Genomic DNA, 24,039 nt, shown 5'->3' with positions numbered 1-24,039 from the left:
TTGCTGACAGATTTTGAGTTGAACTTTTTGTTAATATTTTTAATGTTTTTTTTTAATACTTCTTTAATGTATTATTTAAAATTTGATAACTGAATGGACAGTTTTTTCTTAATTTGGATCACATTTAATCTTTCTTATTGAAGTGAAATTAGTGACTAAAACATATTTCTTAGTTCATCGGTTTTCCTATATGATAATTTCTTATATATATTTCTCACCTAAATATTTTGGTTGCACTAAAACTTGACAACTGATTGAAAAGATTCTGAGTTTTGACTTTTTAAATTGAAAGAGCATTTCTCTTTTCAAGTTAGTATTTATTTGGTCAATCTATGGCTTATTCGTGTATATTAAATTTATTGTAAATTTATGTAAAAATACCTTTTCATAAAATGTATATACATTAAAACATCAACTCAACCAATCCAGTATTCATAATGTACCAAACATTTCCCTTTTATTCTTAAAATAAACTTGCTATAAATAAATAAAGAAGATTTTCCTTGCATTAAATCTTAGTATTTTTTTAATAATAGCCATGTATTTCCCCCAAGTCTTGTTACAAGCTTTTTATGTTAAGAAATGACAGCCCCCTGCTCAAAACTTTAATTTTTACATGGAAAGAAAATGCAAGGAATGCATTAATCCACATCACGGGCTCATTCCCAATGAAAATATCTTTCTATGTAGATCGATCCAACTCCGCGGGAGACCTTTGGTGAATGCAATTTGATAAACAAATTTAATATGCCTCCTCCTGACGACGAGTACAATATAGAAAAGCTTGTGCTTTTAATGCATTGGAAACAAAAAGGAGGCGTGTTAGTCTGTAAACCTGATTGCAGTCAGTGAAAATCCTGCGGAGTTGGATCGATCTGTGCAGAATGTTAGTTTCTTTGGGAATGAGACCCTAGCTTCAGCCGAATGAAGACTAAGTTGTCTGAAAAAACATATTCTTAGGGTATATCCACATTTAGTTTTCTTAACAGCAGTGATCTGTAAGTACTATACAATTGTTAATAAGGGCCTCAGGAAATTTTAGAACCATTTTTTTCTTGCCAAAATCCCACAGAGGCCATATTGAACACAAGGCTTATCTAAATCAATTTTCTCTTCTTTTATTTACTTTTTTGAAGAGGAGAGAGACAGCATAGTTGGCAAACATTCAGATATTTAACCAAAACACACGGACACAAAAACTATGACAGAAAAAATATATACAGTAAATCTAAAATCTTTCTACAATTTCCACTTCAGAGCAATGGAAACTGAACCCTTCTTTTTCAGAACCTGCAGTGGCAGGAATTTTGCCAACTAGCAAACTGTGATATATATCTCAACTTCTTCTGCATAAATATACCACTCTTTAAGCTCTGTGTAGTTGTACAAACTGATCTTTTGATGCCTGTTTAATATGAGTAAGCATATTTTCAAAGTGCAAACCTTATGTAACACCTTTGCTGCTTACCATTGCTGCATACCATCTTCATAGGCAACAATGTCAGTTTAACACTTGGGACTATTTATATTAAGCAAATGGACACAGCAATGAAGTAAAATCTGTTAATATGGTATACTGACTGAATTAAGCAAGAGTCCGCACAGAGTTGGATCAATCTACCTAGACCGATAACTTCAAAGGGAATGAGCACCATATAGGGTATCTATCTATATCCAGGGTATATGTATACAGCACATTAATATCAAGATTTTAGATTTGGCTATGATTTGTGTCCATAACGCTGGCTAAGAATTTGTACCCATAACGCTGGCTATGAATTTGTACCCATAATGCTGGCTATGAAGTTGGTACGTTCGCACCATTACTGCCACAAGGCCAACTGTTTTTTTTTTTTTCTCTATTTCTTCTTTTCGAACCTGCCTCAATATCAGCTAGTGATAAATCAGTGAATACGTTCCCAGCCATTACCTTAATCCTGATCATTTAAACACATATTATTGTCGCCACTGGATTAAATCAAACATCTAGCCTTAAGAAAATGGAGACCAAAAATAGAGAAAAAAATCGATACGAGGTAATCACAGCCGTCAGATCCCCTTGGGTGGTACCTGACGCTGCTATTTCTAGCCAGAAACAAGACAAATGTTATGTAAGGCATTTCCATGATTTATGGCTGCAGTGTTTCTGGGACACCAACCACATGATTTTTATGCAGCAAAAAAGTTTTCCTGAATACAAATAGAGCTTCAAGTAAAGCTTAGTGAGCTAAGACCCCAAGTAAGGCTCCAAAAAGGAAAAGGTGAGATTTTATGTTAATTTGAAGCCATATTAGTGATCATTACCACTGAGCTTAATGGTACCCTAAGGCCAAGTTGCTCTTCATCGAGTATTTTTTTCATAAAGAAACAACTTTACCTTTGAAAAGTGTGTATTGTTCTGTGTGTGCATGTATGTTCACAGTGAACAGTAATTCCACAGTAATTTTCCACCACTAAGAGGGAATACAGTTGCCTTCACACCAAGCCTAGGAAGTTGAAAAACTTGCAATTTCGATACCACCTATTGTCACAACTCAGCCTTCACTTTAAATTTTTACATCTTCTATACTGTCTTTTCTCTCTTTCCTTTCTCCCTCCTCTCTCTTCCTCCTCTTCCCCCCCCCCCTCTCTCTCTCTCTCTCTCTCTCTCCCTCTCTCTCTGTAATGACCGGTTCACTGACCTGTGGATAGCTGAAGTCCAGCCTGCTGGCCACGTCCTGTATATAATCTACTCTATATTGGTTGTCAGGATTGGCAAGCTGGACTGGAGGGTTGATTGTGCTCATTGCACCCGTTATCGTCTGAAATAAGGAAGAAAAAATACAATTACAGCATCCTTGTATGATAAAACACAACTGTTATCTACTGGTTAAAAAAGGCTAATTCTTGAATGAAGTAAATGTCTTGCGTCGGTTATGGCCTAAAACTCACGGAGAAAATAATATTTCTGCATTTTATAATAAAACATTATGTGGATTCTATTTGGATGTAGTACTGACAATTCATTCATGAAGACATATTCTCATGAATAGCCTTGTTAGAATAAAAATACTGAAAAAAAAGGTAATTCATTCATTCATTCATATCCGAGTTTTAAATTACAAAGTTATCATAGCAGAAACCAGAACTTTTAAGGGAATTTCTAAGAGATTATTTCCAGAACTTCAGGTTAGAGTCAACTAGAAATATACTGGTAACTATATATCACCCTCTGTTCATTGGATTTGTTCTTTTCTTTGATTATTATTAACTCTTAAGGCTTAACCAAGACTGATTTCTTCTCTTCCTCTTTCACACAGCAGACCTTATCAATTCATTCTGTTTTTTTAATTAAAATTTACTAAAGTTGTGAATCAATAAAGACAAACACAACCACTGAGAACGCAAGTAATCATTTTGGACAGAGTAAAGCAGGTTTCTAAATGTCCATGCCCAGAGCTTCCTTAACACCCTAAAATCAAGCCTAACCCCCACGTCTGTCTGCTGCACCAGATGTACAGTACAGCCCACAGACCCAGCAGCTCCATTATAATTATTTCCATCACCTGTCAGAGAAAACCAGGTCATAGCCTTTTTGTACAGGGCTATAATTAGTAACAGCGCTGACTCACACACAACCAAGATAGCAGTCTGGTGGCGAAAATAATTGTCTGTTTACACAGCCAGATTCGGGTCACGTTCACAGTGGGGCTCAGAGACGGCAGATCTGGAGAACCCAACAAAAGTATTTTCCTATTGCAATGAAACTGGTATGAGCTTAAAATGTTGGCTATGGCTGAACCTTTTGGCTCAGTTCCTGGGGATGGGGGCACATATGCATGCACGCACGCGTACACAAAGGGGGCAGCAGTACCAAACAGTTTCCACCATTTGGACCCAAATCAAATAGACTGTGGCTAAGTGCTGATTGCAATCAAGCCAGAGGTACACAGCACATCATCCAAGCAATCAACCTGGGACGGTTATGTTGAAGACTGAGTGCACCTCATGTAAGGGTTGTTGAGGTGTTGGGTAGAACTGCAACTAAAAGTGCAGAATCAAAACCGACCTCAATATATCCAGTGTAAAGCAGGCCATGGACCTCTCGGTGCTGGATTCTACAGTCTCAGTATGCCGAATACATAGCAGCCACTCTACTCCAGCCTTACTCCCTGATGTGAATGTGTAAGTGGTAGAGTACATGTAGATATAACCAGATATATATAATACACTTAGGTATCTGTATGCTACAGAGGGCTCAGTATCTATTTCAGGAGCTTGGGGCAATGGGGTGTTGTGCTGTAAATGAATTCTTGAAAAACTTTCTAAAGAATAGTTTTAAACAGACTTCTTCCCAAACGTCTTTGGTTTATTAACAAAATCCTGAAATGAATATATTGTGAAATTTGTAACATGAACACTAATGACAACAAGAAAAAAAAATTTCTTTTTCACTAGAAAGAAAAATGCATGTATTTCCTGTTCACAAATCTAGAGAAGTAATAAATTTTCCCTTTATCATAAAGGTGAAGATTGGGGGGAGGGGGGGGAGGAGGGGTTAAGAAAATCAAGTGAAAGTAGACCCAAAGTTGAATCACAGATCACTCACTCACATGATGAAAACTTTTTAAAACAGCCAAACAGCAGGACAAAAATTTTGCCAAATAAAAAGAACTTTTTATTCTATCGACTGTTAATTTGAAAATGGTGACTTTTAAATTTGTTGAAGGTCCTTCAGACAGACTAAACAGAATTTTCGATCAATGTTTCAAAATTTTATTTAACATGACCAGTTGGACTGCCAATCGCTAATGTCTATATACTTCTTGCTGACCACTACTTTTCTCTCTACCCTGTACGAAACTGACCTCTGGTCCACCCAGTGCTAAATAAAACTCTGGAGCAATCACAGATTTATGAGTACCCGGAAATAACATGTCATATCAGCTCTAGCCCTCTCTCTTCACTCTGGATGGTGTTTGCTTTGCGGGACTGATGTCTGCCAGCTCGTTTAAAAACTAGCCTTATTCTTATCGCATTAAAATGCATAGATATTGAGAGAGAGAGAGAGAGAGAGAGAGAGAGAGAGAGAGAGAGAGAGAGAGAGAGAGAGAGAGAGAGAATTAAAACCATGGGGGAAAATTACAAGCACTTGTCAACTACCTAATATAACTTGCATTCTTGCTTTGGTCAATCACAGTGAATGCTGTTAGATGTCCAATGGTCAAGTCCGATTTGGTCTTTCTTTCTGCGTTAATTAAAGTTCACATTGCCATGCCAAACATGGTAATGGTAAGAAGTTTTCCTTAGTAAGTTCTATACCCTAAATTGCCTTGTCCAAAGCTAGCTCAATATTCTAAGTTAAACAAAGTGATATCAATTGACCAACAAAAAAAATTTAAAAAAACTGCTTACATAAAACTTCTCATAACTATTAATACTTTTTAAGATGTATATTTTTTTTCAAAAAGTAATCAGTAGCTCTAGGTAGCTCATGGGAATTTTGTTTCTAAAACAGTTACAGTATGTCCCCTCTCCCACTCATGACTTCAGCTCTGGGAACCTCAAGCTTTGTGGAGAACTTTTGGGGTTTAAATTCGGTCCACTATCCTGATCTTCTAAGACAAAACAAAAACTGCTTGCTCTTTTAAAAATCTATTCAAAAACTTTTATAGCATTTAAATAAATTTGTTGTGGAAAAATACCATTTAGTTTGTCTCCCCCTAATCCTGCTAAGTTCAAATTTTAATATAGTTAAAAGTGAATAGCTTTTTTTCCTTCTATATGTTTAGCGTACCTCACTAGTATATAGGGACCTTTGTACAACTATTCACTATTTTTTTCTTCACTAGGGTCTGCTGTTATCAAAAGTTTCCAAATAATGGTAATCCGGGTTATACTCCCTTAAGAAATATACGCTTCCTACTTCTAAATTTGGCACAAAAAGTCTATTTCTGGAGTTTACATTTCAATTGCATCACATGTATTTCACTTGTGTCAACAGAATTTGACATTTTTTTCTTTCATAATTGGCGGAAAAACAAATAAGCTGCAGCCATAAACCAGTGCACTGATAAAATACAGCTGACCGAAAGTAAATACTTTGACAGCTCTTCCATACTTTATCTTTTTTTTACAGATTCGTAAAAATACATTTCGGAAAGCTACAGAAAAAAATGGTGGGCAGGTTTCAAAGCTTATTTTAGTTCATTTTTTATAAATTCTGGTAACAGAATGTCATAGCTTTTGTTAAACTATGAGAGAAAATAAAGGTTTTCTGAGTCTTAATGTATTTTTACCATTACAATACTTGTAATAAAAGTCAGATTTTGCTCTTTGTTCTGTCACCACTTTGAGATCTGTGGATTGTGACTTACTTTTAAAAATACACTGCATTTGGAGAGAGTATCAAAAATGTCTATTTTTTTTTTTTTAAATTAATACAAAATGCATCTCTCATTACTCAAGCAGACATAACGCTTGTTTTTTTTACCCTTTTTAGTCATCAAATACACACATTTCAAAATAAAACATCTTCATATACTTACCAAGATTGCGTCTCGAATATTTCTTTTAATATCTTCTAATTTCTGTACCTTTTCACTGAAATGATAAATACATATTATTAAACCTTTTTACTTCACCTTATCAAAATTTAAGATGAAAATTGACAAAAAAGTTGCAACAAAAATCTGAAATCATCAACAAAATTTTGACACCCAAGAAGAAAAAGTTTAGCACAATAAGAGTGACATTAAATTAATTCCTTTTTCTGCCCAGTATATTAACAAGCAACTGATAATTCTACTTAAAAACAAATGAATAAATTGTGAATTTGAAAACATACATCTTTGAAGGAAAATTATTATTACACAGAGAGAAAAAAAAAACTGTGTTTATTTATTTTTTGAAAAAAAAAAAAAAAAAAAAAAACAAGATGTTGAAAGTTGAAAATTAAAAATCCATGTCAATTTGATGTCCTTCCATAATGGTCAATAACAATTAATAATATTTTTTCTTGATTATTAATTTTGCATCATAATTTTTTGCCTTATATGACTAAATTTAGAGAAATAGACATACAAAACTTGGAGCTTCTAACTTTTACTATTTCTTAAATTTTTATTTTAAGTTTCAAATGTATTTTAATTGACTAAACATTCTCCACTTAAATAAACAAGGCCTGTGAATAAGATTTCACAACATTATGTTCAGGTAACAAATTGAGAGAGATGTTTCATTTCAGACAGTGCTTTCGTACAATGTTAAATGCTGTGTCTCAAAAATAATAATAATAATAATAACAATAATAATAATAATAATAAAAATTAAAAAATAATAATAATAAATAAACAAATAAATAAAAATAGAAAATAAGTGAAATGTTCAACAACTTGAGCAATTTTGGTATATGTATCTATCGTCTTAATGTCAACAATAGCCCTTCTCTCTAGAATAATTTCTGTTGTAGTCAAATAGCTAAATTATTTGCCCAATTTAAAATTTGAAGTCAAATCATAAATGAGCAAGCAAAAAAATGTATTTGAGCAAACAAAGTGAGATATCGTGTAATGAGCACTAGCCTTTATTTGTTATTGTGAGTTTACGACAACGTAACAACCGTCAGCATCTCTGCATGCATGCACATGCACAAACATGCACAGGCATCATAAGGAGGCCAAAGCACCTGCACCTAAAGTCAACCCTTAAAGAGCATACAGGACCCACCTAGCAGAGATAAGAGGGCAGGGCTCATAAATTGTGTCTGATAACTAAGCTGAATTACACCTCTCTGCTCTCAAATTAAGCTGGCTAGATACAGTTGACTGACCAGTGTGACCTGGGAGTGGACAGCTGATGGACACTGGGCATGCAATGTGTACTGGCCACAGACGGGAACAAGAACAAAGATGAGGGTGGGAACAAAACCGTCATCCCCCCCCCCCCCCCCCCTTAACCTGAACTGTCATTCTCCCTGCTTTTGTGGATAATTAAATAAAAGATCTTAACTATCTTCTCCAAAGCAAAAGGTGGGATTCTAGAAAAAGGAGAGAAACGTTCACCTGTGGTCCTGTCTGTGACATGTATTTTTATCTCACTGTGCAATATCCATGCAGTGTTAATATTTTATATTATTTAGTGAACATTAACAACTGTGTAATTAAGGCATAACATAAATTTTCAACACGAAAACTTCTAAATTGAACACTTGTTCCTGGTTTTACAAAATAGACACACAACATCAATTAAGTTATTTATAGACTTTCATAATAAACACTCCTGTATATATTTATAAATATTATACTATTGATAATCATCAAAGCATTTTTCTTTTGTTCTACATTTTCAGTGCTTGTTTTCAAAGAATACAACATTCACGTTTTGACAATGAAACTGACTTCAAACTCGGAAACAATCCGACATTTGAGCTAAATACCAGACTCCCGCTATGACATAATAATATCAACTATCACTCCTGACATTAAATACTGTGAATTAGAAAAGCTAAAATTGGCATTTGGGACGGGTTGACTACGTTAGTGTGTCCGTCCCAGACAAGGTGACACCTGGCAACCCACTAATAGGTATAAACAGCCACAAAAAGTTGACTCCAAACACAAACTTGCACGTCCACATCTCCCCAAATGTTACAGGCAATTTGTTTTCACTAAAGACAATGCACAATGCGGGATACTTTTTTGTAATATATCACTATCTTGGAGACTGCAACACAGGACTGAGAACACTTGCTTCTTTCTTAGAGTTAAAACTTAATTTCAGGGAAACTTTTCTGCTAACCAGTAACTAAAAACCTTGGTCTTGATCATACCGATACTCGACTTTAACACACTGGTCGCCAAATATCACAGATACCACCACCCTCAGACAGTTTTATTCCCGTTCAACTAAGCTGAAAATTTCATCAAAAACTGTACCATATTACTTAATTAATGACTTAGTTAATAAATCTAATCACTTGTTCCTTGAGCCATTGGTAACCTACTATTAAAATGTCAACAAAATCTGCACAATACTTAACAAACCCACAAACAAACGGTAACAAAACATAACCTCCTTGGTGGAGGTGACAAAAATCTTACCAAAAATCCAAAGAATAATTTTTGTGTTTCAAATAGCCAATGCTCAGGTTTGTTAGGTTTGGGTCTTATTTATGTCACAAGATGATTCAATGAATTCAATAAAAATTAAACTTGCTTTTTCTGTATTCAGTGTGGGCTAAAAGAGAAATGCTATAAACCAGAGCACAGGTTTGGTTAATGAATTAATTAATTGATTTATAAATCCTCCTCAACATTAACCACTAAAAGTCTAAGTGCACAGTTGAATACACCCATAACCACTAAGAGCTTAAAAAACGCCTAATAATTTATCTATCTTTATAAAAGTGGGCAACAAGTTATTATGAATTTATCAGTTTATAAATGATGTAGTGCATGCGACTTTATGGGCTGGTCAGTCGGTTTACACAGTTATCATCTAGACCAGAGGTCATCCTGGCCAAAAGATGCTGAAGAGATAGACTTCTTCGAGTCACACGCCCTACTACACTTGCTTTGCTGCTAAACTTAAAATAGCACTCTTTTGCCTGTCTTTTATTTCAATGATGATTTGGAATATGTCGGTGCAAATCAATTATGTGCTGTATGAACATGAAATCTAAAATGTAGTTGCTTAGACTGCAAAAAAAGGAAAAAAACTTGAAGGTCAAAAAGTTTTGTTTTGTTTTTTTTTTTTGTAATCTGAGTAACTCCACTTTTAGCTTGAAACAGGAAAAAAAAAAAAAAACAGAATCTAGTGTACATTTTTAAAGAATTCAAAGACTTCATTGATTCTTGAGTGTATTGTGGTCATGGAAAAAGAATTGTATTTTTTACTGGGTATGGTATTTCACTTAATTTCATTTTTATTTCCCAATTACAGTGCATTAAATTTTTTTGCTAATACCAAAACTGAACATACAGCAATTACTCTAACTAATAGTCTACCAAAAAAAAATTTTTTTTTTGACCAATTAAAACATTTTGATAAAAGGCATAAAATCTATTGTTCTTTGTAAAATAAAATTATATATATAACAGACACAAATATAAAAATGTGCAGGCAAGTATCCTATTTGTGTTTATTGTGTCGAATCATATTTTCCTGAAGGGAAAATTAATTTTTTCCTCACAATTCACTACTTGACCGTCTCTGCACTTGGACTGTTTTATACCAATCATATTTTTATAATTTACTTCTAAATATCTGACCAGGTGTTTTGACACCAGGTCTTTCTGTACATTTTGGAAAGAAATATCAATGTCACATACTTCTATTTGAAGGGTTTCATTGGTTTGGAGGTATGAATTGGGAAATGTAGCTTTGTAGGCTATGGTTATATAGAAAATAAGACTTTGGGGCATTTTAAAAGCAAATGGCATACTTTTTTTAATGCAAATGGCATACCTTTTAAGGTGCATATTAAGCCAGTGGACATGTCAAATTTTGCACTAAACCCAACAAATTGCTGCCAAATTGTTTCAAACAGAATAAGTTAAAGTAATGGTACATAGTTTTGTTTTGTCATTTTCCCTTTGTTTCATTTTTATTTCATTACAAACTGTGTCAGGAAAGATAATTGGGTCAAGCTTACTAAAAATTTGGAAAAGTTGTGGTTTTAAAGCCTTTCAGCGAATCATCCTGTAATTAATTTGGGCTATTTTTGGCATGTGGATTTTATTCCAGTTGTGTAAAAAAAAACTGGTAGTAGTAATTTGCATGCATTGAAAGGAACGAATACAGCTGTACTCTCACTTGTTAAGTATCTTTAAGTCCATATATATATATATATATATATATATATATATATATATATATATATAATTTCATGTTAGATAACAATTCATCCAAAAGAGAAGACAACACTGATAAAATGTACCCAACCAACAAGCTGTTGTTGTTTCTTTTTTTCTTCTTCTTCTAAATTTCAATTACAGACTATAACATTGTAAATTACAGTGGTGTGGCCGGGAGGCCCGCCCTCCCCTCTGCCTTATTTATTTCTTTATCTCTCTGGTCATCAGAGCTCGCCCCCAGATCCTCCTGACTAATGTTTTCACACTAAAAGTTGCACATTTGCTGAGAAACCCTTGTTTGAACTGAACTTCTTTCCATGATATGGAATAGAAATCACATAATTCATCAACCCCGACCCTCCCCCTTTCAGCCTCCTGATTTCCCACCCCTGTCCATATTAACACCCACCTTGCACCTACCCCTGGAACACTTGTCCTTCATATCATTTCCCACCCTAGTCCTGATCAACACCCACCTAGCACCCACCCCTAGAACACCTGTCCTTCATATTAATTCCCACCCTGGTCCTGATCAACACCCACCTTGCACCTAACCTTAGAACACCTGTCCTTCATATTAATTCCCACCCTAGTCCTGATCAACACCCACCTAGCACCCACCCCTAGAACACCTGTCCTTCATATTAATTCCCACCCTGGTCCTGATCAACACCCACCTTGCACCTAACCTTAGAACACCTGTTCATTATATCACACCTCTTTCATCTTCACCTTTCTCTTGCTGATATTATTTTCTCACTTCACTTCCAACTCTCTCTCTCTGTCCACTTCCCTTTAACTGTAACAATCCCTTATTACAATATCACCTATTTTTAGCAGCAAGCCATTCCTATAGAGGCATATTACACCCCATTTCCAAAGATTTTTAGATCGATCTATCCCTGTGGGGAGTCTCACTAGATTACTGTCAGCTTGGCCGGCTTAAGCGTCTGTCCCGCCTACTAAAAGCTGTAAGGGGGTAATTAACTATGGTTTCCGCTCCGCTGACTGCAATTTAGCCTGAACCCCCAGTTAGGTTGATCTAAAACTTAATCTTTAGATCGATCTAAATCTCTGGGAAAGCACCCTTAAAGATGCATACAAAGTCATTTTTTGTCACAAAAACCGACCAAATGCCAGCATATAGTTTCAAGTAGTACAACTAAGAGAATTACCAAAAGGCATTGTTTAATTATCTCCGAAAATGATGTTTGAACGGATTTTTCTGCTAGCATTCTATGCCGTATGTCAATGGTGCAGAAAAGTAGGTCACGAAATTAGGTTAAATTTCCGACCAAAAATTTAAAGAAAGGAGCAGTCTAAAGCTCTTTTATGGCTGATCGAGTCATCTATTCAGTTTATCCCTTGGCATGTCGAATTCATTTAAGTCATATAAGAAACCAGTTGAGGTGGTTTACATGTGTTACTGGGAATCCACGTTCCACCGATGCTCAGTTCATATGTACCTTTAACAAAGGTAAACCACCCAACTAAACCTGATGAGAGAAAATTATAATTTCTTGCATTAAGGTGGAAATTTATTGATTGAATAACATTATATCACTAAAACAATTATGAGCATGTTTTGGTCTACAATTGAAGTGGACTTAGGGGCTGTTCATAATGAGTTAGGTTGCACTAGCTACTGCGCACCAACTCCACATGGACTCTAGCTGAATGCAGCAGATTAACAGATCAACACACCATCTCCTGGCGTCAAGAAGATAACAGAGAAGTTGGGGTTTATACAAGCACATTGGAAACAAAAGGGGGTGTGTTATTTGGTTAATCTGATTGCATTTAGCAAAAATTCCCGAAGAGTAATCGGCATACTTCATTACGAACAGTCCCAAAAGTACATATCCATTGCCTGGTCCTAAGGGTAACTATTTCAGGACCCCGCACACCTATTTACAATCAATTAGTGCCTAGTTACAAGTTAGAATATCACGATCCATTCATTATTTATTCAACTTTAAGCCCTATGCCTTACTGGAAGGGAATAAAATAGAATATAACAGAAGAACAGGATCAGAGTTCAACGCAAATGTTAGAATTTAAGAAAAACAAAGAGAAAATGGGAACAGAGCCTAATGCCTTATTTAAAATCAAGCCATGCCAAACACCTTCAGTTAGTATTATATGATACTCAACAGGGACTTACACAATAGGATCTTGCTTCTCTGAGCAGGGATGAGATTGAAAATGTCAAAAAATATGGCATGGGGGCCAGGGGGGCACCTAGGCCAATGAATATTTTTGACTCCCAAAAAGTCAGAAATCCACCAATATTAGGAAAACATCATCCATGGCTGAGAAATCATACAAATGTCCCAGCAACCATTTAGCACGACTGTGAACCTGCTCTAATACCATAGGAAGCTGAGCTCACACTGAGTTTTCTTGGTAAGGAACAAAGTATCATAAATCTTCACATGATATAATTTGTCACATTCTTGTCGAGTACATTCCAGCCAAATGTTCAACATGTTCCATTTGACTATAGATAAAATAAAATATTATGTAAAATGTAAAATATTAAATACTGTATTAGTGCATTTCATTTTGTTCCACTTTATTTTTGCATAATAAATAATTGATTGAATTAAAAATATTGGCATCGTTTCAAAAAAAAAAAAAAAGCACTCACTTAGTTTAAAGAAATCTGTTCCTTTAGAGTTTATAGTAAATGCCAGAAATGAGTGTTTGGAAAGTGAAAGCAATAACCACAGTCTTCAAAAATGTTGAAATGATGGCAACTTTCACACTAAGAAACCTTCTGGACTCCCAAAGAATTGCTTCTCTCAGAGTGCATCTCCATGCATGACTCTTATCACAGGACATCTGGGAAGTTTTGTCTTCAGAAATAACAACAATGTTCTTTAAATACACAATTAACACACAAAAATTGCTACATGACATTTAACATGTCAGTTATGCTCACCTCCCACTGCACAGTTCTTCGAAAAATTTATTCACACTGGAAACTCACTAACATTTAATCTTGATTTTGCAAATATCTGGTCTTTTTACAAGCTTGAATAATAGATAAATTGGTATAAATATACAGTTTTTTGATGTGCTTCACTTACAATGAAAAGAAGCATCCAACTGAAATTTTTGTCAGAATTTCTCTCATAAAATTTTCACATTTTTTCAGAAAATAAAAAGGGAATAAATAAAAAATAAATGAGGTTTATAATTTCCATAAAGTAGTTTCTTTTTTAAATTGCATTATCAATTGAACTAGTGAGAGATCACTTCACAGGTACCCATTCTAGCCAAATGAATGAAACCCTTTGCCCTGATCAAAATTCTGAACCCAACTAATCAAAAAGTTTATATATGTAAGTATGCTTCACACCAACATTTTTGGCTATAATCAGGTGTTTTATGGACAAAAAGAATCCAATTTCAACACTTGCCCACTTCTTCAGACAAATTCACACTGTGCTTTTCACACTTTGCTATATAAGCGACATACCCTGTGATTCCCGAGCTATTTACTCAAAACAAAATAATAATAATATGCTCAAATGAGTTGTAAGGCAGGGTGAATTTTACTTTATGTCCCCAAAGAAAAAAATCATTAAAATATAAAGAAAATAAAAACTGCCATCTCTAAAAAGTCAACAGATCAGCTAAAAACTGGTAGCATGTGCTGGACAGCCATTACAACAGTCAATACTGCTACCTAGCTCAGCTTAAAACTGGCAGTGTGCATTGGACAATCAGTACAACAGTTACTGCCATCTAGTTACATAGGTCAAAACTGCTACCTGCTTCCCAAATATGTATATATTGAACACTGTACAGACGATCTATATTTACAACAACCTAGGAACAATGTCAACAGTTCAACAATGTCAACAGACAGATCTACAACAACCAAGTGCCTGAAACATCATCAACAAAGAACAACATCTCTAATAGCAGCCAGCAGTAATTAGCAGGTAGTAAATAGGGCTATTGCTAGGCTTCAGCATTTTTATTGAGATGAGAATGTGGCTGTCTGATGATGCTATGTGAAACCAAACCTGGATGGGTCTATATTTGTGTTGCAAACAATACTTCAGAAGACTACCTTTACTAAATTCCCAGCTTAGAGACAGACATGGTAGTGCTCAGCAATTTTAAGATGAACTGAAATGTACCTGAACTAGGTTGAAACTGTCATTTAGCAAAAAAAAAGTCTGAAAATATGGTATGGGATCCAGGGGGTCACCTAGGTCAATGATATTTTTGGCTCCCAAAAAGTCAGAAATCCACCGATAGTCAGAAAAATCTCCTCCCTGGCCTGAATACTAATGTCTGAACTCTAATAACGTCTTCAAAACTAACATTTCGATCAACCTGACTTAATTCTCATATCTTTATCATGTCAAAATCAAGGAAGCAGAATTGTATCAACTATTGGTTATGACCAGAAAGTCAACAGCTCAGCAGAAACCACCTCAGCAAGTATCTAGCATTCATAACTCCACCACCACAGTTGGAAAGCTGTGATGACAGGCAGCAGACAGACGAGGGTATCCCATGGAATTCCAATTACTGATATCCACTTTTCTGACCGGAAATGACTACCATGCATCAAAATTTGCTCTAGATTCTATGCCATTTCTTCAAGTCAACAGGAGAGGGACACATCAATTTTAGAAAAAGACACCCCTCCTTCCCCCACCTCTTGAACTTGAAGACTACAGGCCTGGATTACAAGAAAGACGACATGGAGACCAGGATTCACAACTTCGTCATGGATGCGAGATCGTCATCACTCAGTCTGTTAGACCCAAAAATGAACAGGCATCCACTGAAAACTGCACTGAGATGTGTTGTACGCTATATAACACAACTGAACTTACTTTTTATTTACTTAACTTCTGTTGACTAGTCCTCACTGTGTCCCTGTGTCTTAACATCCAGTGTCTCTCTTTATCCAGTTGTAGAACTGGGACTAGACTAGCACCACATCCAGGGGAGAGTGAATGTCCTCAGGGTTTCAGAGTAACCTGGGACTACTCTAGACTAGTAATTCCCACCCTATCCAGGGAGAGTGCATGTCCTCAGAGTTTCAGAATAACCTGGGACAAAACTCGACTAGTGCCCTATCTAGGAAGGGTGAATGCCCTCAGGGTTTTAGACCTAGGACTAGTGTAGGGGGGGGGATTTAGAATTGGGACTAGTGTAGGGGGGTGGGAGGGCATCCTAGGTGCTGAGTCATAGTAAGTGCTCCTAAACTCAAGGTAATGGGAAACATGCTGAGTAAAAAGAGGGCCACAGTCCATACAGTGAGTCACAGGGTGCTCTAGCAGAAGGCCACAGTCCATACAGTGGGTCACAGGGTGCTGTAGCATGTATGCTGGCATAGTCAGTCTCAGCCAGTGCAGCTGAACTCCTAATACATGGAGACTTCATTTCTTCATAATGCATTAGTCTATTTCTACAGGCACAGCAGTTTCATCTAGACTTGTCATTACAATTATCAAAAGGCAGATATTATCTAACCAAACCATGTGTCAATGAAGAAATAGCAGTCACACTAGCCTACTGCATATCGATGTTCCAAATGTAAGACACAGTCAGAAACAGTACACCTGATATAAATAGTGACTGATGTCCTGATATCCTATGAAAATAATTAGGGCCTGCAGCCCACAATAGTAAAGTAATAACAAAACAGTGCTATTTCTGGAGCGTAATTTATCACTTTCCATATGCCGCTGTGGATAGTGGGCATGGCCCAGGGAGCTGCTGGGAGGATATATTATTCAACATGGTAGACTCACATCAATATAACAAACTAAACTGGCATTTTTATTTAAGCTCATAATTCTAGTAAATCAAAATCATTTAGAAACATTCTAATGTAAAAAAGAGGGTTATTTACACATTTTCACATTTTCTAACAAGAATTGGATGTTTAGCAAGAAAACCGATTTGCCAAAATGTGCCTTGGTGTACATTTTGTACATTTTTATTTCAATTAAAATTTTAATTGTTATTTTAGCAAATCAAATTCATATAAAAATATTTGTGTAAAATAGCAAGATTTTTACAAATCTTATCTGGCTAGACTAAGGGCTTTGGCAAGACATTTGATAAGCTGAAATGAACCTATGCTTTTTGCACAATCTGATCCTTTACTTCCTTCTTCCTCAATTCTTTAACTAGAATAACATTTGAAACACAAATAATGCTAAATCTCACAAAAGGTAAAGGAAAGACCTTCAGTACCACCCAAAAATAAATTTCTAAATATAGATCTGTACATTTTTTCAAACTGAAACCTTCATTCACTTCTCAAAAATCAAATGAATGGTGCAGCTCTTACTAAATGTTTCCATTATTTGCTTCATAGTCAGACCAGTAGGCAAGGTGAAGGAGTTGGGAAGAAGGGGGCAGGAAAAGTCTGAACTGAATTCAAATTTGATCATGTTTTATGTCTTTTTTCAAGCTGAGTGAACTTGGGAGATCAGGAAGTTTGGAAGATGGACCTTCATTACAGGTTGAACATATACGGTGATTACTCAATCTATTCAATGGGGATAAATGATCAATCTTTCAGGTACATAATTCAAAAATTGTAAAAATTATATTTCTATATAGCATTTATGGAGCCTTTACTGCATAGTATAGAACCATAGAGTACGTAAGATGCTTTTTAATTTTCTTGTTACCACTCAATAGGTATGTTCTAATTTTAAGAAATTACGGGTTTAAAAATACAGTACCTACAAATTAACAATTTTCCCAAACTGAAACGACAGAGTAATTCTGGGGGGAGGGGGGGGGGGGCAGCAGCACCACTAGGAACATTAATGGCTATCTCACCCCACTCAGTACAACAGAGTACCCCAGCTAGCTGGTGAGTGTCTTAGCTATGCCCTGAGCTGCCACCAGCACCTCAACTAATCACAGCCATTAGGCAGTTAAAAATGGCCCTCTGCTCCATAAATTATGTAAACTATGCTAAATATGTCCTCCTTGTTGCTATTTTTATCTGCACTACACTTGACCTCCTGTTAACAAGGCCACTCTCTCATTCATTTTTGTCATTTGTGATTCTGGAGTTTGAACCCACATCAAATTAGGCCAAATATAGTCAGCTCATATATTCAAAACTCCTCTTAAATAGGGGTAGGTCATGATTCTCTATTCTGATTCCCTAACTATGTCATGCTTCTTTAGAATTTGGTCCTGAATCTAAATGGCATTTTTTACTATTAATTAATTTTTTAAATCCACCTCGCATTGTTGTTGCTATGTACATATATATATATATATATGATAATTTAGACGCAAAGGAGCAATACTCTCGGCTCTGTCACCCTTAAAACTGGGAAACGAAAACTGCAGTCCTATTCTATGCATCTTAAATTCCTAGGCGATTGAAGGTGAAATCTAAATGCGGCAATATCAACAGATTATCTTGGCTCTGGTTTCAAACAAAGTTTCTGCCAAAAATACCAAACAAATTATGCATATCAAAAATCGGAACCAAATCAAAGAGACAATGACGAACAACATGTATCAAATATTAATGAATTTGTAGTGAACAGTTTTCCATGCCAGAGAAGACAAATTTTTTCTTATAGTTTGAAAAAGGTGCTATATTATCTTGCTATACCATAAAGATATAAATCCCATGTCTCCAAACTAGTAGAGCCTGCATCATATGGTCAAGTATTTGATATTTCTATTAGAGACATGCAACCAGATTTTAAGGCACAAGGCAAAAATGAGCGGAATGCTTATGAAGCGTTATTGCTCATATTTAATACTGTAGCTGAGAGCAGATAAAGTGGACAGCAGTCAAGCTATGGTCACTAGTGTATCAAGACACAAGCAGAAGAACCCTTTTAAATGTTCATTACAATAATGAGTATTTGCCCAATACATCTGTATTATTTATTTCCAACAGCTTAGATATGTGATATGAGATGATGCGATGTTGCCACGGTAACAAGTACACTTCTGTCACACATCCTGAGTACAGATAATAATAGCTTGAGAGAAACACAGCAGAAATCTGGAGAAATCCTCAAGTGAATTACACTCTGTGGTGATCTGGCAATAAAGGTTCCAAAGGCAACTCCATCTCTCCCCTTTTCTTTTTTTTTTCATCCTCTCATAAAAGTCAACAGCAGTATTGTCAAATTACATTTATTATGTCTACAACTGGGTAATGATAGCAATGAGTGAGAAGCAGGCACCAAAACACTGAGCTGAAACGATCACACTGCCTGGCATAAAGTAGGACCAAACTTATAATCTGAGAGAGAGAGAGAGAAGTTCTCGACTCCGGAGCTGGTGTCTGAGCAAACCCTCACCCTACCACCAAATACAGGCACTCTTTTATCACTATGTTTCCCTTGGAATGGTAACAGGTTGTCAAAAACACCACTACAGGTTTTCGAAACTGGTACAAACCAGCCAAAAGCAACCCATACACAGAGAAAAGAAACACAGCATAGCCATTCCCTGCACTATGGCAGCCATAAACTTAGGTCTGAGAGGCATCACTAAGGGACCCCTTGAACACTTTGACATAACCGTCTTACTAAAATAAACGAAATTTAATGGATCTAATGATACATTCAACAAAGTTTCATTCATGTACAATACAGGATTGTCTTTAAAAAGACCATTTTAAGGCCAATTACAAACTGAACAAGCCAAACCTATTAACTCATATACTACATTCCAATACCGGACTTTCCCAGATTTAGAAAAGAAAATCTCAACTGTCTGAAGCTGTAGTATAAAACAAATCATATAGCAGTCAGATCACCTCTATGAACAAGGGAGGGGGAAGAGAGGTGTTACCGTGAAGGATCCGGATAACTGTCTGCATTGTTTCACAAGAAAAACGGAAAAAAAAAGTGTTTGTCTAAACAATTTATGTTTCTAAGTGAAATAACCAACTCTGTCCTGTGTGTCCCGGAAACTAAGTCTTGGTGACAAAGTGACAGCAATAGGTGTGCTATCACTGAGTGCATCACCATGGCAACTTCTTTTAACATCAGAGTCAGAGTTTCCTTTTAAAATTTGACTTTGAGATCACTCCTATGTTCCTTTGATATAGATTGTGGAGGACTATTCACCAAGAAAGTGTACCAAGGGCCTCCAAAACTGAATCTTAGGTAAATGTCAGACGCAAGACATAATTTTAGTCTCCTCTTGATTTCAAGCATCATTTTCAGACAAAGTTATAGTTGACCATTTTATGTGGAAAATCCAGGCATTGCTGTTGGTTGTTCTTGTACATAAAAAAAATTTAAGTTCATGCAAAAATATAGTAATTAAACAGAATGGCAACAATATGCACATGTTTACTATGTTATCTTCAGCTGAAAGGAACAGACAATTTTGATGACTGAATCTTCAGATATGTAACCTTTCTATTGCAGGTGACAAGTCACACTGTACACAATTATAAACTTGTCACCTTCATGTCATGCAGAAAAACAATTCTACTTTGGACATGTCACAGCTTTTCTCTGGCTTGATCCATCTTAAACAGTCTAATTATAAAGGGGGCATTTATTATTTATTTCTTTTTAAATTTGAAAAGAGTAATCTCAAAGAAACTGATCGGTATTTCTCTTCCTAAACTGAGTATATCACGTCCCTTACCTTCCCCAGCAACCCTTCAAAAAAACAATAACAAATTGGCAACTTCATAGTAATTCTACTCACTCTGTGTTATATCCATTGACATGCAAGATCTTCATCTGCTTGACAATTGTGGACTTTCCTGATTCTCCTGCCCCTGAAAAAACACGACATGGATATCTGTTAGTCGGCAGAAAGCCGGTGCAGTATGACGAAGGTAACAAATATCATGGCCGCCCACACGGCTACAAAACAAACCCACAAATACGATGCGGCGTCGATATTTAAGCGGTATTACTAACCCAATAAAAGAAGTCTATGTGTGGCCTTGTAGAGCTGTTTATCTTTCTGCAGCTGTTTTTCGATTTTCTTGTTATTCTCGCGTAATCTTTTCGCATCGTCGTCTTCTTTGGACCCCCGAATGCAGTTCCATCTTCCCATCATGTCAAAAATCGGGGGGAGCTCCGCTTCCAATAGACCGATCTTAGCGAGTTCCTAAATAAACACCAACCGATTGCCCGGCTCTCAAGTGCAGTCCAGCTTCTTTAAAGCATCTGGGGAGAGTGGAGCAGAAATCTAGGCCTTCGTTCTGGCTCCGTAGACACAAATCTTTCCTGTGTAGTCACCAGTCGGCCATTACATGTTTTAGGTGTGGTAAGGATTGTGGGAAAATATTTCATTCCACACCGAGGCTATCGCGTGTTGAAACTACTAGCGCCACACAGCGGACTCTAATACTGGGACTTTTTCAAGTGGAAATTCTACACGTACTGGTATTTCCTACCCTGGTTGCCTTTAATTTTTCTCACCCAACCCCGAGCATACCTGACCTTCTATATATTAAACTGGCTAAAACGTATATTTTTTCTCTCTTAATTACACAGGGCAACACTACTGTTCCCGCCTCTGCGTATTAGAAAACGCCCACCCTTTTCAAAGAAACTATACATAGCGTCACAGCACGCAAATAGTGGTGGCGTTTCGAGGTAGAGTCTTAAAAACAGACTTTATTTTTTGGTATTAGCCGCTGATTGTGGCTTATGATTTTACAAACTTCTAATTTTGTGATTCGCTTTAGACGATAAAATAATCTTATATAATAAGTCTTTTCGTTTTGTTTGTTCGTTTTGTTTACAAATTTGTTCGTTCGTTTGTTTGTTTGTTTGTTTGTTAAAGCCGGGTCAATTTTTTATAGTCTTCATACATAAATTGACTGAGACATTTTTCTAAAGTGAAAGTTTGAAACAAAATTGTTCATTAATTGGTGATAAAGTTTATATTCGTATAAATTTATAACTAGAACAGTCGTTATATATCCCGTTTTTGCCTTTTATTTAATTATTATTATTCTTTTTTCGTGACAGAATCCGTTCATTAAAATTAACCTTACATTACGATTTAATCAATAGAATACAGTGACTGTTGTTCTGACATTGAAACTTTTCATTTTCGACTGTTCCCGTATTAATTGTGAAGGGAGTGCGGTGTTTTCGCGTCATAAAGCTCTGTAGGGTGTGGCGAGTATAATGTACCAGGAAATAAACATTATCACATAAAGGAAAAGCTTTGAATTCAGTATCAGTTAAGATCTTGTATAAAATGGCCCATATTTTTTTTCAAATTCAAACCTTCTACAGCAATAAATAAATAAATAAATAAATAAATAAATAAATAAATAAATAAATAAATAAATAAATAAATAAATAAAAGTTTTTTAAAAAAGTAAACAAAAAGCAGCGTTTCAAGCGTGTAGCCGGGGTGGGAAAATGAGCACCCAATTTCTACTTTTATTCCAGATTTATCGCGTCTTGGCGTTCATTTTACAATTTTAAACAAATATTTTTTTATGTTATATTAACATGTTCCACACCCCGGTCTAATTCGTTGAAATGTTAAGGTTATTACCTTAAAACGCCCTAGCCCGACCCGAATCAACTCCCAGACTAAGGGCCCGTGTCTAATATGCTTCTGTCCTTACAGCATTAAGAATATCACACATTTTCGCGAAAATCCGATATAAATTACGTTTGTTTTTGTTATTGATTCCATTACGTCATACGGTATATTACTTTAAGCTTCTTTTATTCTTGAACAGAAAAGACGAGAAAAAAACTTGAAAATTAAATCGTATCAAAAGGTGTCACTAAATGTTTATCTTTTCAATGATTTGTTTATTCAACAAGTAAATGACGTCCTTTATGACACGTAATCGTACCGGTAGGCAGGTAAAAGTATATTTTCTTAGGCCTTAATTACATATATGAATAAAACCAATACAGTGGATAAAATGCGCCAAAACATGTTTATGTTATAGCGCGCTTGAACACCTTTCCTCAATGAGCTCTACATTTCGATAAATCTATATTTTCTTACATCTTTTCTCATTCGTAAAAGGTGTGAACCACTTTACAGCCCACCCAGCCTGGCCCCTCGGTTGATACTGAAAGGGAAAGTGGCCCTCAGCATCCAGTGGTGTCATTATTGTATATTTTACCTTGGCGACGACTTAAAAAATATTTGCACTTGATGGTCAAGGTCATGGCTATAATACAATTATATAGATATGGACCAAGGTTCCGTTACATGTCTCAAACGATCTCTCTCTTTCTCTCTCTCTCGGAAGGGAGGGGTAATGAGATAGGACGATCGATATCCACAATATAAAGAAACAATTATATAAAACGGAACATGGACCAGTAAGACCCCACCCCCCATTTCAAAGGGATACCTTTTTCCACTGTAGAATGCCAAATACTCCTTATTTACCAAAACTAAATCATATCATTACCTTTTTCGGTTTCAAATACCGGAATATAAAACTTATAATCCCAGGATTATCACTCGATTTCACTCATATAAAATCCTCTTCTGGTCGTGTATGCATACTACACACTCTCGCCACACTGTTTGATATTATTGACAGAATCCAATCGATAAGATTCAGATTAGCCACAAGCAGACCTGTGTAAGAACATATAGCAAAGGCAAAACATGCATTTTTCAGGCATCAGAACAAAGATAGTTTGTGACTGATCAGCCTAATATGACTTATACATATAAATTTAAAACAGTTAAAATACACGTGTTGTAGAAATTAACGAAATTTGAGATCATTCAAGTAGATTCATAGTGGGAAGATGCGAACTACAAATTGCTAAATTTTAAAAAATCGTCTGGGGAACACATCTGGATACAGCTGGATAATAAAAGAACAAACAAATGTATTAATGGACGAATAAGGTGAATGTGACACATGCCAATCTAAAAGGTATCAAAATGCGTTCAAAATTCGTCTCATTGAAAATTTCGCACTAATAAAATCAACCCGTTTTTGCCTTAAATGAAAAGGTTCAATTTCGTTACAAAATATGGCAGTCTTCCGATGCTCCTCAAAGAGTTATTGGTTTTTAAGTTTTTGGTTTTAAAATGGTGCTTATAGCTGATCATTTTCAAGGGCAGAGCCAAAAATACCAAAACGTTGCTTAGCAACCGTTGCTAGAGAAGAGAATTACCTAAGTAACGTGCTAATTGGACCTTTCTTGTCCAGATTAAATGGTTTAGGAAGGCTGTTTATAATGTTTCAGGACAT

General features: G+C 35.8%; 1 protein-coding gene across 2 annotated transcripts in view; it reads right to left on the bottom strand.

Moving 5' to 3' along the window:
• LOC106157113 (guanine nucleotide-binding protein G(s) subunit alpha) overlaps positions 1 to 24,039 on the bottom strand; it is a 54,969-nt gene that overhangs the window by 21,298 nt on the left and 9,632 nt on the right. Inside the window, exons 1-4 of one of the 2 annotated variants that reach the window (XM_013532612.2) lie at positions 20,753 to 21,127; positions 20,535 to 20,607; positions 6,528 to 6,582; positions 2,682 to 2,801 (exon numbers count right to left, since the gene is read on the bottom strand). In XM_013532612.2, the coding sequence (XP_013388066.1) occupies positions 2,682 to 2,801; positions 6,528 to 6,582; positions 20,535 to 20,607; positions 20,753 to 20,894 (390 nt within the window). In that variant the 5' untranslated portion in view covers positions 20,895 to 21,127. Of the gene's footprint in view, positions 1 to 2,681; positions 2,802 to 6,527; positions 6,583 to 20,534; positions 20,608 to 20,752; positions 21,128 to 24,039 lie in introns of those variants that run through there. The other variant, XM_013532613.2, reaches the window with a different exon arrangement.

This window comes from Lingula anatina, chromosome 4 (genome assembly GCF_051362555.1).
Source record: "Lingula anatina isolate TDL-2025a chromosome 4, LinAna3.0, whole genome shotgun sequence".
Taxonomy (NCBI): Eukaryota; Metazoa; Brachiopoda; class Lingulata; order Lingulida; family Lingulidae; genus Lingula; species Lingula anatina.
Note: the sequence above shows the minus strand (reverse complement) of the source record. Positions and strands in the feature narration are given on the sequence as shown.